The sequence below is a fragment of the Eumetopias jubatus genome, unplaced genomic scaffold (assembly GCF_037043125.1).
Source record: "Eumetopias jubatus isolate StellerSeaLion01/CBP00866 unplaced genomic scaffold, mEumJub1_p1.0 scaffold_27, whole genome shotgun sequence".
NCBI lineage: Eukaryota > Metazoa > Chordata > Mammalia > Carnivora > Otariidae > Eumetopias > Eumetopias jubatus.
In genome coordinates, this window is record NW_028274833.1 from 953,938 (window position 1) to 973,460 (window position 19,523).

Here is a 19,523-nt window from a genome sequence, read left to right on the forward strand (position 1 = left end):
TGATGCTGAATTCTCTAATGAACTATCTCTAAGGGATTTAGTTGACAGTCAACCCCTTCAGGGCTATGAGTCCCTCAAACTGATGCTTGAAAATGCTTTGTGGAAATTTTTATGAATAATTGAAATAAAAGCAGGGCATAAGAGGCTGAGTATGTTTGTGGAAGTACACATGTGTGAATAATTTTTGAAAATACTGGCCTGCCTTTCCATTAAAATATATAGGTTCTTGGGGAAAACACAAAAATGGAACTAGTGAATAAATTCCCCTCAAAAGCTTAAAAGTCCATATTTAATTTCTAGTACTGAAACACACCAATCAATGAATCAAAAAAATTAAAATAAAAAATTAAAAAGCTAGTCATACAGAATTGAGCACATTATTTGATCTGGAAAAAAACTGTCATCTTATTAAAACCTGAAGTTTACTCATGAATTACTTGATTTATCTCTGGGCTGGAAATACATACAATGGAGAGGAGACATTAGAATATTGCACCCAGGGGGTTGGAGGATCTTAAAATCAAAGTGCAAGAGATGGTTTTTGTTTTTGTTTTTGTTTTGTTTTTGGTGTTTGGCATAGGTTGAATTCATTTAAATGATCATTGGAGATTTGGGGACCACTTGATACATTCAAATACCTTCCTTGGAATGTAAAGCTTCATTTATCACGTGCCAAAAAAGCAAGCAGGATATTCAGTGGGATGGCATGGCAGTCATTATCCTTTGACTCTAGCACTTTCCAATGAGCTACTATATGTTTTATAACATTTAAGAAAGAGGTTGCTTAACCAAAGCCAACATGGCTGTCTTGAAATACAAGTAGCAGGGTACCACCTATGAGTCAAGCAGTTCAAGTCCAAATTTTCTAAACTTCTTGGAACATTTGCAAGATATGCAAGAATGACTTTTATACTTCTTCTCTCAAGCAGTTCTTGACTGGCTTTACAGAAATAGTTTTTAAATATGTTTTACAACTATACTTAAAAGTGACTGGATGGGTGTGTGTTCCAAATCTTGACCAAAAATAAATACATTTTTTACAATTTTGTTTCCGATTCCTTAATTGCCTCATTTTATCAGTAAGGAAAATTTTATGTATCCAAGGGAGTATGCATTGAGAACTTTATTTATGTTTTCAAAGTACATGATTATATAATCCAAAGGTAGAAAGGGGAATGAAAGGCGTCTGTACTTGCAGGTTGTCAGATATGTAAACTTGCCTCAAATTACATTTTCACCTCTATTTTTTCCTTTTTTTATTCAAAATTCACATAACAATAATTAACATTTTAAAGCATACAACTCAGAGGGATTTAATACATTCATAGTGTTGTACCATATACCACCAGTATCTAGTTCCAAAACATTTTCATCACCACAAACGTAAACTCTCTGCCCATAAGCCAGTCACTCCCTATTTCATCTCCTCACAGCCCCTGGCAAAAACCAATTTGCCCCTGGCAAACACCAATATACCCATGGATGTATCCATTCTTGGTATTTGTGTTTTAAAACATAGGTTTTAGGGGCACCTGGGTGGCTCAGTTGGTTAAGCGACTGCCTTCGGCTTAGGTCATGATCCCAGGGTCCTGGGATGTAGCCCCACATCGGGCTCGCTGCTCAGCGGGGAGCCTGCTTCTCCCTCTCCCGCTCCCTCTGCTGCTCCCTCTGCCTGTGCACTCCTGCTTTCTCTCTCTGTCAAATAAATAAATAAATATCTTTTAAAAAATAAAAAATAAAACAGGTTTTATTATTATCTAATTTATTTATTTATTGGTACGGTGAGGCCAACAGATTACGAAATAATTGACAATGAAACAGATTTCTTATACTTGCCTATTCCAAAGAAGGGGCCACACCATAGTGCAGGGGGATGGGAAGAAGACCATTGCTCTCCCAGGGAAGCATCAGGATCAAGAGGAGGGGAGAGGAGAAAATGTGGGCAGGAGTCTTTACGGTGTTTCTGTGTAAAAGCTCCTGTGAAACTGTAAGCAGGTTTACTTTGCCTGATTTGAGTAAGTTAAATAAACTCTGGGGCATGGAGGTTTCTCCAATTGGAGAAAGGCCAATGCCACCTGGCCTTGGCATATTTAGGGCAGGGGGAAGTGAGTAAGAGTGCAAGAAACACTTGGGAAAGTGGGCTCTGGATTTAGTTGGTTTGCATTTGAAAGATGTGCTCAAGCCTAAATTGTTTCACTGTCTCTCAAGAATTAACTAGCCCTTTGGAAAAATGTTTATTCATAATTCTGCCCCGTTTTAAATTGCATAACTCAGTTTTGGAGTGTTGAATTCCTTGTGCATTTTTCCCCCTTTTCTTCTTTTTTTAAAATTTAAATCTTAGTTGGTGAACATACACTGCAGTAATCGTTTCTGGAGTACAACTCAGTGATTCATTACTTACATACAACACCCAGTGCTCATCACAAGTGCCGTAACTTCGTCCCCATCACCCATCTAGCCCATCCCCCCACCACCTCCCTCCATCAACCTTCAGTTTGTTCTCCATCATTAAGAGTCTCTTGTGATTTGCTTTCCTCTCTCCTTCTTTCCTTTCCCCCTTCCCATGTGTTCATTTTTTCTGTTTCTTAAATTCCACAAATGAGGGAGACCATAGGGTACTTGTCTTTCTCTGACAGACTTCGTTCGCTCAGCATAATACATTCCAGCTCCACCCACGTCATTGCAAATGACAAGGCTTCATATGTTTTTTTTTAAAGATTTTATTTATTTGAGAGAGAGAGAATGAGAGATAGAGAGCACGAGAGGGAAGAGGGTCAGAGGGAGAAGCAGACTCCCTGCTGAGCAGGGAGCCCAATGCGGGGCTCGATCGCGGGACTCCAGGATCATGACCAGAGCTGAACGCAGTCGCTTAACCAACTGAGCCACCCAGGTGCCCAAGGCTTTATACTTTTTGATGGCTGAGTAATATTCCACTGTGTGTGTCCATTCATCAGTCGATGGGTATTTGACCTCTTTCCATAGTTTGGCTATCGTTGATAATGCCGCCATAAACTATAGGGTGAATATTCCCCTTCAAATCTGAATTTTGTATCCTTTGAATAAATACCTAGTAGTTCAGTTGCTGGGTCGTAGGGTAATTCTATTTTTAACACTCGGAGGAACCTCCATGCTGTTCTCCAGAATGGATGCACCAATTTGCATTCCCACCAACATTGCAAGAGGGTTCCCCTTTGTCTACATCCTCGCCAACAGCTGCAGTTTCCTGTGTTGTTGATTTGAGCCATTCTGGCAGGTGTGAGGTGGTATCTAATTGTAGTTTTCATTTGTATTTCCCTGATGGTGAGTGCTGGTGAGCATGTTTTCAAGTGTCTATTAGCCATCTGGATGTCTTCTTTGAAAAAGTGTCTATTCGTGTCTTTCGCCCATTTCTTAACTGGATTGTTTGTTTTGGGGGCATTGAGTTTGATAACTTCTTTATAGATTTTGGACACTAACCCTGTATCAGATATGTTTGCAAATATCTTCTCCCATTCTGTAGGCTACCTTTTAGTTTTGTTGACTATTTCCGTTGCTATGCAGAAGTTTTTAGCTTGTTGAAGTCCCAGTAGCTCATTTTTGTTTTTGTTTCCCTTGCCTCCGGTGGTGTGTCTAGTAAGAACTTGCTACAGCCAAGGTTAAAGCAGTTGCTGCCTCGAGGATTTTGACAGTTTCCTGTCTCACATTCAGGTCTTTTGAACCCATTTTGAACCTTTTTTTTTCATTATTGTGTTACGTTAATCACCATACATGACACCATTAGTTTTGATATAGTGTTCCACGATTCATTGTTTGCGTATAACACCCAGGGCTCCGTGCAGTACGTGCCCTCTTTAATACCCATCCCCCCACCCCCGCCCCTCTAGAACCCTGAGTTTGTTTCTCAGAGTCCATCATCTCTCATGGTTTGTCTCCCCCACTGCATTCTTCCCCTCCTGCTATCTTCTTCTTCTTTTTATTTTTTATAGCATATAATGTATTATTTGTTTCAGAGGTACAGATCTGTGATTCAACAGTCTTACACAATTCACAGCACTCACCATGGCACATACCCTCCCCAATGTCTATCATCCAGCCACCCCATCCCTCCCCCACCACCACTCCAGCAACCCTCAGTTTGTTTCCTGAGATTAAGAATTCCAAATAGTCTTCCTCTTCTGTAATAAATCCAACTTATTGTGATGGATAATTCTTTTATACATAATCCTTTAATTTGTATAAATCCTTTACATGTTGCTGGATTTCTTTGTATTTTGTTGAGGATATTTTTAGGCTTTTCAGAAGCTGCCAAACTGTTTTACAGGGTGACTGTAATATTTTATATTCCCATCCACAGTTACTATTAATCTATTTTTTTGACATCCTTCTCAGAATTTAGTGTATTTATTATATTTTTATTCTGATAGGTGTACGTTAAAGTTTCTTTATGGTTTCCGTTTATATTTATTTGGTTAATGGCGGTTATGTTGAACATCTTTCATGTGCTCATTTTCCATGAAATGGTGAAATACCTGTTCATGCGTTTTGCTTATTTTCTAAGTGGGTTGTTTGCTTTTTAATTATTGAATTTACAGAGTTCTTTTTTTTTTTTTTTTAATTTGTCAGAGTGAGAGAGCACAAGCAGAGGAGAGGTAGAGGGATAAGCAGGCTTCTGAGCCACCCAGGCGTCCCTACAGAGTTCTTTATGTATTCCACATGCCAGTTGTTTGTTAGATATGTGGTATGCATATGTTTTCTCCCAGTCTTTAGATTGTCTTTTCATCCTCTTTAATAGGATCTTTGACCAGCAAAGTTCTTAATTTTAATGAAGTCCAGTTTATTTCCTATACGTGTCACACTTCCGGTGTCAAGACTGGGAACTTGTCTATCTGTAAATCCCAAAGAATTTCTCCTGTGTTCTTTTTTTTGAGAAAGTTTTACAATTTTGCTGTTACATGAGATCCATATCGAGCTTCCTTTGTTTAAAGATTTTTTTTTCTAATTTATTTGACAGAGAGAGAGCAAGCACACAAGCAGGGGGAGCAGCAGAGGGAAAGAGAGAAGCAGCCTCTCCACTGATCAGGAAGCCTGATGCTGGGCCCAATCCTGACCTGAGCCAAAGGCAGATGCTCAACAGACTGAGCCACCCAGGCTCCCCAAGCTTCCTTTGTTTAGATGTAGGACTTAGATTGCAGAGTACGTTCTTAGTTTTTGTTTATTGTTGCTGTGTATGTCCAATGTTCTAGTACCATTTAGTGAAAGGTGGTCTTCTATATTGCTTACATTAGTTCACTTTTCCGTCTTTGTCAAATATTGGACATACTTATTTTTTTAATTGCACCCAACAGGGGCTTGAACACACTACCTTGAGATCAAGAGTCTCACATGCTGTAGTAACTGAGCCAGTCAGGGACCCCAGTTAGACATTTATATGACAAACTCCATTTGACCAATACCACACAGTTCTACACAGTATTGAATAGCAGTAGTTAGAGCAGGGGCGCCTGGGTGTCTCAGTCGTTAAGTGTCTGCCTTCAGCTCAGGTCGTGATCCCAGGGTCCTGGGATCGAGCCCCACATCGGGCTCCCTGCTCCGTGGAGGCCTGCTTCTCCTCCCCCACTCCCCCTGCTTGTGTTCCCTCTCTCACTGTGTCTCTCTATGTCAAACAAATAAAAAAATCTTAAAAAAAATAGCTAGAGCAGACATCATTGTGTTAGGGTTTCACTATTAAGTATTGATAGTATTTTTTTATAACTTCCTTTTATCAGGTTATGAAAGTTCCCCTCCATTCCTATTTTCTGATTTTTTTTAAATGAATGGAGTTGAATTTTTTGAGGTGTTTTATTTGACACTGATGTGAGTATACAATTTTTATTCTTTACTTGTTAATGGTGATAGGTTACATTAGTTATTTTCAACTGTTGCATCCTTGGATAAACTGCACTTGATCATGTATTTTTTTTTATGTTGCTGAATTTCATTTACTAATACTGTGTTCAAGAATTTCACATTGTATTCATGAGGGATATATGGTTTATAGTTTTCTTTCTTTTATATTTATCAGGGTATATTTTCCTTCATAAAATAAATTTTGTGTATTTTTCTCAGTTTTCTGGAAGAAATTAATTGTTACTTTAAGTGTTAGGTATAATTTTTTAGTGAAACCACCTGGATCTGGTGATTTTTGTTTTGGGGGGTTTTTGAATCATGAATTTAACTTCCTAGTCATTATCTTCTATTCAGATTGTCTATGCTGGCTGAATTGTAGTAATTTGTGTTTTTTAGTGATGGGTGATCATTTCATACAATTTTTCAGTTATGTATGTAAAGTTGTTTTTCGTATTCTCTATTATCCTTCATAATGTCTATAGTGAGATCTCTTTATTTTTAATGTTGGTAATTTGTGCATTCTGGTTTTTCCCTTGTGTACTCTGCTAGAAATTTGTTGGGTTACTGGTCTTTCAAAAGAACCAGTTCTTTGATTAATTTTTTCTATTGTGTTTCTGTTTTCAATTCTGTTAGGTTTTATTGTTTGCTGTTGTTGTTTGTATTTCCTTCCTACTTTTTGCCTCACTCTTTCTTTGCTCTTTTTCTAGAGCAAAGAAAAGTACTCTTTTTAACTTTTTAAAATAATTTGAATTACTCATTTAAGCTTTCCCTGTTTTTGGTCTGTGCATTTAGTGCTATATATTTCCCTCTTACCAATGCATTCATTATTCCATATATTTTATGTAAACTTCAGAATATGTGATTTTATTTGCATTTAGTTGATTATCTTTTTAATCTCTTAAATATCTTTTCAACAACATAAAAGTATGTTTTTTAGTTTCCAAGTAATAGGAAATTTTTCTGTCATCTTTTTGTTACTGAGTTATAGTTAGGTCTGATTCCACTGTGGCTAGAAACATACTTAGTCTGATTTCCACCAACAGATTTGTTGATGTTTTATGGGCCAGAAAATGGCCTCTCCTGTTGTATATATATCTTTTATTAAGTTTTTATTTTAATTACAATATAGTTTACATTCGGTGTTACTATTAGTTTCCATTGTATAATATGGTGATTCAACACTTCCATATCACACCTGGTGCTCATCATAACAAGTATCCTCCTTATTACCCATCATCTGTTTAACACCTTCACCCAGCTCCCCTCTGATAACCATCATTGTGTTCTCTAGAGTTAAGAATCTATTTCTTGGTTTGCCTCTCTTTTTTTCTCCTACGATCATTCATTGTATTTCTTAACCTCAACATATGAGTGAAATCATATAATACTTATCTGAGAAAGACTTATTTTGCTTAGCATATATACTCTAGCTCCATCCATGTTGTTACAAATGGCACAATTTCACTCTTTTATGGCTGAATAATAGTCCATTGTGTATATGTTGTTTTGTGGTTATTTTGAAAAGAAGGTGTATTCTGATGCAAATAGGTAGAGTGGTTCTATAATTGTCAATTAAATTCTGTTCTTTAATGTTTTCTGTTAAGTTCAGTATTTTGCTGATTTTCTGTCTAGTACTGTCAGTTGTTTATTTTTTTATTTTTTAAAAGATTTTATTTATTCATTTGACAGAGAGAGAGTGTGCACAAGCAGGGGGAACTGCAGGCAGAAGGAGAAGAAGAAGCAGACTCCCTGCTGAGCAGGGAGGCCAATGCGGGACTCGATCCCAGGACCCTGAGATCATGACCTGAAATACCCAGGCGCCCCTGTCAGTTGTTTAAAGATGGGTGTTGATGTCTCTGCTTATAATTATGGATTTCCCTATTCCACCTTTGAATTCTGTCAGGTTTTGTTTAACATATTTTGTAGCATACACATTATTTGATGCGTATGCATTTGGGATTGCTGTGTTTTGTTGGTAGACTGACTCAATATATAATGTTACATATTCTCTCTGAAATCTGTTCTACATGGTATTACTCTGGCCACTTGTGCTTTCCTTTAATGTTTGTATATCTTTTTGCATTTCTTTACTTCCACCCTACCTACTTTATATCTTATAATATTAGTAGTTTCTCTTAAGCTCAGCCTTATAACTGGGATGTCCAAACCGTTTATATTTAATGTGATTTTTGATACGTTAGGGTTTAAGCTTGTTATTTTATTCATTATATTGTTTGTTCTCTTCCATTTTTCATTTCTTTCTTAATTTTCCTGCTGCCCTGAAGAATGTTCTATATTTTTTAGGTTTCTATTTTTCTGTAGTGTATAGAAATACCTCTTTGTATGGCTGTTTGAATATCTTTTGTTATTCTAACATCTGTCATCTCATCATTAACACTCACAAAATCGTTTAAAAAATAAAAACAAAATTTTTCCCTTTCTTTATTGTGCTAAAATGCACAACATAAACTTTACCATCTTAACTATTTTTAGGTGTATGGTTCATTGGTATTAAATACAGCAGTAATGTTGTGCAACTATAACCAGGATTCAGTATGTCTCTGGAGCTCTTTTTTTCTTAGAAACGTCTACTCTATACCCATTAGACAGTAACAACTCATTCCTAGTCTCTGAAGGCCCTGGCATCCATCATTCTACTTTCTGTCTATATGATTTTGACTGCTGTGATACTTCATACGAGTAAAATCATACAGTATTTGTTGTCTTTTAGTGACTGACATATTTCACTAACCATACTGTACTCGAGTTTCATTCATATTGTAACATGTTTCAGAATTTTCTTTCTTTTTAAGTAAATAAATACTCCATTGTATAGATATGCCACATTTTGTTTATCCATTTCTTCATTGATCGACAATTTGGACTGCTTCCACATTTTAGCTGTTGTGAATAAAAATGCTGCTATGAATACAAGTGTACAGATATCTTTTTGAGACTGCTTTCAGTTCTTTTGGGTATGTATATACCTACCCCTGGAATTGCTGGGTGATGTGGTAATTCCATTTTTAATTTTTTGAGGAATTGCTGTACTGTTTTCCATAGTGACTATACCATTTTACTTTTCTACCAACAATGCACAACATTTGTAATTTCTCCACATCTTCACCAACACTTGATATTTTTTTTTTTGTCTTTGATAGCCATGCTGATGGGTGTGAGGTGCTGTTTCATTGTAATTTACATTTCCCTAGTAATCCGTGATGTTGAGCATCTTTTCATGTGCTAATGGACAAATGTATCTTCTTTAGAAAAATGTCTATTTAAGTCCTTTGCCCACTTTGTAATTGAGTTGTGGGTTGTCTTTTTTTAATTTTAGGACTTAAATGTTTTGTATTTGGTGTTTTTATTTCTAATATGGAATTTTAAAGTCATTAGTGATAGAGTTATTTGTAAATAGAGGGTTTTTTCTTGAATTTAGATTATTCTGTCCCAAGAATACTGTTAGTTTTCTCAAATGAGACATGGTTAATTAAGTGCTCAGTTAAGCTAAGCTGTTGGTTTGTGGGTATGGCTGTGTTGAATTCAGTGTAGTTTATTGAAAGACTTGTAAAACAGTAATGACTTAATATAAGTGGTTATATAAAATGTGATGTTTGTGATGTTTGTGATGTTTACATAACTTATACTTTTTTTTAGGCAAGTTGGACAAATGCAAGTAAAAAGCAACGTGAAAAGCTACTGGAGCTGATTCGTCGTCTTGCAGAAGATGATAAAGATGGTGTGATGGCACACAAAGTTTTGAACCTGCTTTGGAATCTGGCCCATAGTGATGATGTGCCTGTAGACATCATGGACTTAGCTCTCAGTGCCCACATAAAAATACTAGATTACAGTTGTTTCCAGGTATGGGAGTGCTTCTTTACTCATTTTTTCCCTTTGCCATTAGGATGAGTTAGTTATAGGATAATTCCCTTATTTTTTGTGTTTAAAGTAATCTTGAAAGATTGACTTACCTTTGGCTTTTCAGCTTTTTTTTAATATTATTTACTAAGCACTTTTACCTCTTTACCAAAAAAAAGATTTGTGTAGGTAAAACAAGTTTTTATAGTAAGTATAGTTCAGTATATGAAGGTAAAGTAGAATCATAAAGTATTAAAGCTGATAATGACTTTGGATGGAAGGGTACTTAGACTCCTTTGCTCAGGAGAGGTTAATGAAGCTAATAGAATTTCCTGAATAAGCTTTCTTTACAAGTAAATCACTGTATTTTCCCTGTATTTAACTGCTGTTTATCTTTACTGCTTTCAATGATGTATTTTTATACAGTTACTTATATTCTCAATATTCTTATATTCTCTGGATTGTTCTAAGTGCTTTGCCATATTTCTAATAGGTTGGTTAAAGAATTAAAAAAAAGGGCGCCTGCGTGGCTCAGTCTGTTAAGTGTCTGCTTTCGGCTCAGGTCATGATCCCAGAGTCCTGGGATCAAGCCCCGCATTAGGCTCCCTGCTCAGTGGGGAGGCTGCTTCTTCCTCTCCCACTCCCCCTGCTTGTGTTCCCTCTCTCGCTGTGTCTCTCTCTGTCAAATAAATAAATAAAATCTTAAAAGAAAAAAAGAAAAGACTGGGCAGGGTTGTTCTTTGTTATCTCAGGGCTTCACTTTTCGTTGGACTTGAATTTAATCAGGTCTAGCAAGGTCAGGATGATATTATCACGTATTTGAAGCCAAGTGTTTGCAAAGTCTCAAGTATTTACTGCACTGATTGCCTTAATCAAAAAAAGTACTGTCAGGGATGCCTGGGTGGCTCAGTCGGTTAAGCGTCTGCCTTCGGCTCAGGTCAGGATCCTAGGGTCCTGGGATCAAGCCCCATGGCGGGCTCCCTGTGCAGCAGGGATCCTGCTTCTCCCTCAGTCTCTGCCTCTGCTCCTCCCTCCACTTATGCACTCTCTCTCTCAGATAAATAAAATCTTTTTTTTTAAGATTTTATTTATTTATTTGACAGAGATACACAGCGAGAGAGGGAACACAAGCAGGGGGAGTGGAGAGGGAGAAGCAGGCTTCCCACAGAGCAGGGAGCCCGATGTGGGGCTCGATCCCAGGACCCTGGGATCATGACCTGAGCCAAAGGCAGACGCTTAACGACTGAGCCACCCAGGTGCCCAATACCTAAAATCTTAAAAAAAAAAGAAAGAAAGAAAGTACTGTCATATATATACATACAGAGAGCTGGATGAATAAATGCAGAGAACATTCTTTACCTGGGATATATAAGAATGAAGATGTCATTCTAGTCTCTGGAATAGTTAATTGCATCTGTCCATATAAAACTGATTTCTTTTTCTGAAGAAGAGATAAATTAAAATTTATCCTAATTACTTTCTTTTACAAGTAGATTAGAAACATGGAAATTTTGAAAATCATAGTGCCAGGGGTGCCTGGGTGGCTCAGTCAGTTCAGTGTCCAACTCTTGGTTTCAGCTCAGGTCATGATCTCAGGGTCTTGAGATGAAGGACTGTGTCAGGCTCTGTGTTCAGCCGCAGTCTGCTTCAGATTCTCTCTCTGTCTCTCCCTTTGCCCCTCCCCCACTCACCCTCTCCCGAAATAAATGAATAAAATCTTAAAAATTATAGTGCAACAATACGTTAGATTTGTAGTGATGCTTTAGAAGTTTCAGATTTATCAAAGGAAAAAAAAGACAGTCCAGTCATTTGATTGGATGACAGTATTTGATTTTTCATTGATTGATTCATTGTAGTTGACTTTCCATTAAAGCTTCTCAAATGGTTATGAAGACCTTGAGTTTAAACTGTATTTTATTAAGGGTGCCTGAGTGGCTCAGTTGGTTAAGCGACTGCCTTCGGCTCAGGTCATGATCCTGGGGTCCTGGGATCGAGTCCCGCATCAGGCTCCCTGCTCAGCAGGGAGTCTGCTTCTCCCTCTGACCTTCCTCCATCTCATGCTCTCTCTCTACCATTCTCTCTCTCTCAATAAATAAATAAAAATCTTTAAAAAAAAGATGTTTAAACTGTATTTTATTAAATAGAGAAGTGTTATAGAAGCTCAAAGTCGCACACTTATTATAAAAGCTCAAGTGTTACTTCCTCCTTTATTTAGTTGTTCACATCATTGCTTGGCACAATGTCTTATCACATTAATAGAAAACTGGATTTCATGGGATTTAGTAAAAAGAGTTTTCCCTTTTTCAACTTCAGCCTTCATTTGGTGTAGTTATTTAAAACAAATGAATATCTTATTCTCTTGCCCTGTCAACCCAAAGCACTTTTTTAACAAGTCATGACATGCTTAATATTCATGGATAAATATTTTTAAATCCTTAAAAATGTTCATAGAGTTCAGCCCTGTAATTGCACATCTAGAAATTTTTTCCTAGGGAATGATATGAAAAAGCATGATATTTACAGGCTAGACTTTCTTTTTTTTTTTAGGATTTTATTTATTTTAGGGGCACGTGGGTGGCTCAGTCATTAAGCATCTGCCTTCAGCTCAGATCATGATCCCAGCGTCCTGGGATCAAGCCCTGCATCAGGCTCCCTGCTCAGCAGGAAGCCTGCTTCTCCTCCCACTCCCCCTGCTTGTGTTCCCTCTTTTGCTGTCTCTCTCTCTGTGTCAAATAAATAAATAAAAATCTTTTAAAATATATATATATACATACATTATTTATTTATTTATTATTTTTATTTATTTATTTTTATTTATTTATTTATTTATTTATTTATTTATTTATTTATTTATTTTAGAGGGAGAGCGAGCACAGGCATGTGCACAAGCTGGGAGGGGGAAGAGGGAGAGAGTCCCAAGCCGACTCAGCACTGAGTACTGAACTTAAATGCGGCTCAGTTTCTTCACCCTGAGATCATGACCTGAGCCAAAAGCAAGCATTGGATGCTTAACTCCCAGCTAAGTAACCCAGGGGCCCCCTGTACTAGACCATTCTTCTTAGCTTACAGAATGAAAAGTGAAAATCACTTAAATTCGTGAATACACTCTGCAGCATATTTTGTAGTCTTTAAACTGTTGTTGGATGCATGTCCATGGTATTTAATGGAAATACTTAAAATAAGAACTGTGTTTTATTTCTCTTTTTAAACTTTTTATTGTTATGTTAATCACCATATATTACATCATTAGTTTTTTGGTGCAGTGTTCCATGATTCATTGTTTGTGCATAACACCCAGTGCTCCATGCAGAACGTGCCCTCCTCAATACCCATCACCAGGCTAACCCATCCCCTACCCCCTCCCCTCTAGAACCCTCAGTTTGTTTTTCAGAGTCCATCATCTCTCATGGTTCGTCTCCCCCTCTGACATACTCCCCTTTTCTTCCTCTCCTGTTATCTTCTTCTTTTTTTTTTCTTAAAATATGTTGCGTTATTTGTTTCAGAAGTACAGATCTGTGATTCAACAGTCTTGCACAATTCACAGCGCTCACCATAGCACATACCCTCCCCAATGTCTATCACCCAGCCACCCCCTCCCTCCCACCCCCAACCACTCCAGTAACACTCAGTTTGTTTCCTGAGATTAAGAATTCCTCATATCAGTGAGGTCATGTGATACATGTCTTTCTCTGATTGACTTATTTCACTCAGCATAACACCCTCCAGTTCCATCCACGTCGTTGCAAATGGCAAGATCTCATTCCTTTTGATGGCTGCATAATATTCCATTGTGTATATATACCACATCTTCTTTATCCATTCATCTGTCGATGGGCATCTTGGCTCTTTCCACAGTTTGGCTATTGTGGACATTGCTACTATAAACATTGGGGTACACGTACCCCTTCGGGTCCCTACATTTGTATCTTTGTGGTAAATACCCAGTCGTGCAATTGCTGGATCGAACGGTAGCTCTAATTTCAACTGTTTGAGGAACCTCCATACTGTTTTCCAGAGGAGGGTTGCACCAGCTTGCATTCCCACCAACAGTGTAGGAGGGTTCCCCTTTCTCCACATCCCCGCCAACATCTGTCGTTCCCTGACTTGTTAATTTTAGCCATTCTGACGGGTGTGAGGTGGTAACTCATTGAGGTCTTGATTTGGATTTCCCTGATGCCGAGAGATGTTGAGCACTTTTTCATGTGCCTGTTGGCCATTTGGATGTCTTCTTTGGAGAAATGTCTGTTCATGTCTTCTGCCCATTTCTTGATTGGATTATTTGTTCTTTGGGTGTTGAGTTTGATAAGTTCTTTATAGATTTTGGATACTAGCCCTTTATCTGATATGTCGTTTGCAAATATTTTCTCCCATTCTGTCGGTTGTCTATTGGTTTTGTGGACTGTTTCTTTTGCTGTGCAAAAGCTTTTTATCTTGATGAAATCCCAATAGTTCATTTTTGCCCTGGCTTCCCGTGCCTTTGGCAATGTTTCTAGGAAGAAGTTGCTGCGGCTAAGGTCGAAAAGGTTGCTACCTGTGTTCTCCTTTAGGATTTGGATGGACTCCTGTCTCACGTTTAGGTCTTTCAACCATTTGGAGTCTATTTTTGTGTGTGGTGTAAGGAAATGGTCCAGTTTCATTCTTCTGCATGTGGCTGTCCAATTTTCCCAACACCATTTGTTGAAGAGACTGTCTTTTTTCCATTGGACATTCTTTCCTGCTTTGTCAAAAATAAGTTGACCATAGAGTTGAGGGTCCATTTCTGGGCTCTCGATTCTGTTCCATTGATCTATGTGTCTGTTTTTGTGCCAGTACCATACTGTCTTTATGGTGACAGCTTTGTAATAGAGCTGGAAGTCCGGAATTGTGATGCCGCCAGCTTTGCTTTTCTTTTTCAGTATTCCTCTGGCTATGCTGGGTCTCTTCTGGTTCCATACAAATTTTAGGATTATTTGTTCCATTTCTTTGAAAAAAGTGGATGGTATTTTGATGGGGATTGCATTGAATGTGTAGATTGCTCTAGGTAGCATTGACATCTTCACAATGTTTATTCTCCCAATCCATGAGCATGGAACGTTTTTCCATTTCTTTGTGTCTTCCTCAGTTTCTTTCATGAGTATTTTATAGTTTTCTGAGTACAGATCCTTTGCCTCTTTGGTTAGATTTATTCCTAGGTATCTAATGGTTTTGGGTGCAATTGTAAATGGGATAGACTCCTTGATTTGTCTCTCTTCTGTCTTGTTGTTGGTGTATAGGAATGCCACTGATTTCTGTGCATTGATTTTATATCCTGCTACTTTACTGAATTCCTGTATGAGTTCTAGCAGTTTTGGGGTGGAGTCTTTTGGGTTTTCCAGATACAGTATCATATCATCTGCAAAGAGTGAGAGTTTGACTTCCTCTTTGCCGATTTGGATGCCTTTGATTTCTTTTTGTTGTCTGATTGCTGTGGCTAGGATTTCTAATACTATGTTGAATAGCAGTGGTGAGAGTGGACACCCCTGCCGCGTTCCTGACCTTAGGGGAAAAGCTCTCAGCCTTTCCCCATTGAGAATGATATTCGCTGTAGGTTTTTCATAGATGGCTTTTATGATATTGAGGTATGTACCCTCTATCCCTATACTCTGAAGAGTTTTGATCAAGAAAGGATGTTGTACTTTGTCAAATGCTTTTTCTGCATCTATTGAGAGGATCATATGATTCTTGCTCTTTCTTTTGTTAATGTATTGTATCACGTTGATTGATTTGCGGATGTTGAACCAGCCTTGCAGCCCAGGAATAAATCCCACTTGGTCATGGTGAATAATCCTTTTAATGTACTGTTGGATCTTATTGGCTAGTATTTTGGTGAGAATTTTTGCATCCATGTTCATCAGGGATATTGGTCTGTAATTCTCCTTTTGATGGGGTCTTTGTCTGGTTTTGGGATCAAGGTAATGGTGGCCTCATAAAATGAGTTTGGAAGTTTCCCTTCCATTTCTATTTTTTGGAACAGTTTCAGGAGAATAGGTATTAATTCTGCTTGAAATGTCTGATAGAATTCCCCTGGGAAGCCATCTGGCCCTGGGCTTTTGTTTCTTAGGAGATTTTTGATGACTGTTTCAATTTCCTTAGTGGTTATAGGTCTGTTCAGGTTTTCTATTTCTTCCTGGTTCAATTTTGGTAGTTGATACATCTCTAGGAATGCACCCATTTCTTCCAGGTTATCTAATTTGCTGGCATAGAGTTGCTCATAATATGTTCTTATAATTGTTTGGATTTCTTTGGTGTTGGTTGTGATCTCTCCTCTTTCATTCATGATTTTGTTGATTTGGGTCATTTCTCTTTTCTTTTTGATCAGTCTGGCCAGGGGTTTATCAATCTTGTTAATTCTTTCAAAGAACCAGCTCCTAGTTTCGTTGATCTGTTCTACTGTTCTTTTGGTTTCTAGTTCATTGATTTCTGCTCTGATCTTAATGATTTCTCTTCTCCTGCTAGGTTTAGGCTTTATTTGCTGTTCTTTCTCCAGCTCCTTTAGGTGTAGGGTTAGGTTGTGTATTTGAGACCTTTCTTGTTTCTTGAGAAAGGCTTGTATTGCTATATACTTTCCTCTCAGGACTGCCTTTGCTGTATCCCAAAGATTTGGAACAGTTGTGTTTTCATTTTCATTGGTTTCCATGAATTTTTTTAATTCTTCTTTAATTTCTTGGTTGACCCATTCATTCTTTAGTAGGATGCTCTTTAGCCTCCATGTATTTGAGTTCTTTCCGACTTTCCTCTTGTGGTTGAGTTCTAGTTTCAAAGCATTGTGGTCTGAAAATATGCAGGGAATGATCCCAATCTTTTGGTACCGATTGAGACCTGATTTGTGACCTAGGATGTGATCAATTCTGGAGAATGTTCCATGGGCACTAGAGAAGAATGTGTATTCCGTTGCTTTGGGATGGAATGTTCTGAATATGTCTGTGAAGTCCATTTGGTCCAGTGTGTCATTTAAAGTCTTTATTTCCTTGTTGATCTTTTGCTTAGATGATCTGTCCATTTCAGTCAGGGGGTGTTAAAGTCCCCCACTATTATTGTATTGTTGTCAATGTGTTTCTTTGCTTTTGTTATTAATTGCCTTATATAATTGGCTGCTCCCATGTTCGGGGCATAGATATTTACAATTGTTAGATCTTCTTGTTGGATAGACCCTTTAAGTAGGATATAGTGTCCTTCCTCATCTCTTATTACAGTCTTTGTTTTAAAATCTGGTTTGTCTGATATAAGGAATGCCACCCCAGCTTTCTTTTGGTGTCCATTAGCATGGTAAATGGTTTTCCACCCCCTCACTTTCAATCTGGGGGTGTCTTTGGGTCTAAAATGAGTCTCTTGCAGACAGCATATGGATGGGTCTTGTTTTTTAATCCAATCTGATAGCCCGTGTCTTTTGATTGGGGCATTGAGCCTATTTACATTCAGGGTAACTATTGAAAGGTATGAATTTAGTGCCATTGTATTTCCTGTAAGGTGACTGTTAACTGTCTGTTGTCTGTGTTTGTTTCTGCTCTTTGCTGCTTTTAGGTTCTCTCTTTGCTTAGAGGACCCCTCTCAATATTTCTTGGAGGGCTGGTTTCGTGTTTGCAAATTCCTTTAGTTTTTGTTTGTTCTGGAAGCTTTTTATCTCTCCTTCTATTTTCAGTGATAGCCTAGCTGGATATAGTATTCTTGGCTGCATATTTTTCTCGTTTAGTGCTCTGAAGATATCTTGCCAGTCCTTTCTGGCTTGCCAGGTCTCTGTGGATAGGTCTGTTGCCAATCTAATGTTTCTACCATTGTAGGTTACATATCTCTTCTCCCGAGCTGCTTTCAGGATTTTCTCTTTGTCTCTGAGACTCGTAAGTTTTACTATTAGATGTCGGGGTGTTGACCTATTATTATTGATTTTGAGAGGGGGTTCTCTGTGCCTCCTGGATTTTGATGCCTGTTTCCTTCCTCACATTAGGGAAGAAGAACTGTGTTTTATTTCTAAAAGAGATGTGCATGTGCTTGCCAAAATGTACTTTAAGTGAAACAATAAAGAGATAAAAAGAGAAAAATAGACCAAAAAAGACAGTAAAGAGATAAAACACAGAATTGATTTTTCTTCCGTAGAATCATTCCAATTGAAAATTTGTTAGTACTCATGTGAATTTCTGATTCCTAGTGATCCTAGAAAAAAAGAAAAGCAAAGGGGCACTTGAGTGGCTCAGTCGTTAAGCATCTGCCTTCTTTCGGCTCAGGTCATGTTCCTGAGGTGCTGGGATCAAGCCCTGCATCAGGCTCCCTGCTCTGCGGGAAGCCTGCTTCTCCCTCTCCCACTCCCCCTGCCTGTGTTCCTTCTCTCACTGTGTCTCCCTCTGTCAAATAAATAAAATCTTTAAAAAGAAAGAAAAGCAAATACACATTTCCGAATATTAGAAAGAAATATATTCCTACAACATTCTTGAACATTCTTAGTTTGCCTTTAGGGTGAGTACTTACATCTGTTTTGTATAACATTTCTGTAGGGTTTTTTAAAGTCTTATTATAATAAAAGATGTATATATTTTTAAATATCTAATATAAAATTTATATAAGTATAATTGATGTATAATTTTTCACATATAGTGTTCTCATACTGTTGTTTTCTGGATGAAATAAAAATTTTTAGGTTCCCTGCTCCTATTAGAAAAATATGCTAACATCATTCTCATATGGTAACAGTTTGGATTGTATGTTTTTGCTAAATTTTATAATATGGAAACCTTATAAAACACTGAATAAAAATGAAGTCTGCATATATGAGCATATATTTTAAAATCAGATTTCCTGGGCGCCTGGGTGGCTCAGTTGGTTAAGCGACTGCCTTCGGCTCAGGTCATGATCCTGGAGTCCTGGGATCAAGTCCCGCATCGGGCTCCCTGCTCAGCGGGGAGTCTGCTTCTCCCTCTGACCCTTTCCCCTCTCATGCTCTCTCTCTCTCTCTCTCAAATAAATAAATAAAATCTTTAAAAAAATCAGATTTCTTGTTAATATGCCTAACTTGGGATTTATATCTTGGTGCATATATATCTAAATCTGGAATACTGAACTTTTATAGTAGTACTTTACATTTTGGAGCTTTGGTGATCATTTCAAAATAAGAAGATACTTATTCCTAATTTTTGTGATCCTTATCATAAAAGCTTTGAAGATAGAAGTATGTTGAATACTGGTCCGTATGACATTAACTTTTTGTATGTGTATTTAAGGATCGAGACACACAGAAGATCCAGTGGATAGATCGCTTTATAGAAGAACTTCGTACAAATGACAAGTGGGTGATTCCTGCACTGAAACAAATAAGAGAAATTTGTAGTTTGTTTGGTGAAGCACCTCAAAATTTGAGGTAAGGCTTTTAATATAGAAAGTTTTCTAATTTTTATGTATATATTATGTTGAAAACAGCATACCAATAAAATCAAATGTTAAAATAGCAATTTAATATCAAATTCAAGATACTGCCTTGAGTTCTTTGTTCAGAATTGTCTTGGACTTATAGCAGATACACCAAACATTATGGCATGGGTTGTTTTACCCATATGGGTTTCAAGATGATAATAAGTGATTTAATTTATGAAAATAAGATTTTATTTAAAGATAATTTTTACTATATTATTTTATTTAGATTTTTTAAAAGATTTTATTTATTCATAGCATGAGCAAGGGGAGAGGCATAGGGAGAGGGAGAAGCAGGCTCCCCGCTGAGCCAGGAGCCAGATGTGGGGCTCGATCCCAGGACCCTGGGATCATGACCACAGCCTAAGGCAGATGCTTAACAA

At 37.6% G+C, this 19,523-nt stretch overlaps 1 protein-coding gene across 1 annotated transcript in view; it reads left to right on the forward strand.

Moving 5' to 3' along the window:
• The window catches only part of LOC148162011 (ubiquitin carboxyl-terminal hydrolase 9X-like), a 111,584-nt gene that overhangs the window by 58,028 nt on the left and 34,033 nt on the right, over nt 1–19,523 (forward strand). The window contains 2 exon segments of the mRNA XM_088020454.1: nt 9,523–9,729; nt 18,954–19,090. Of these exon segments, the coding sequence (XP_087876580.1) occupies nt 9,523–9,729; nt 18,954–19,090 (344 nt within the window).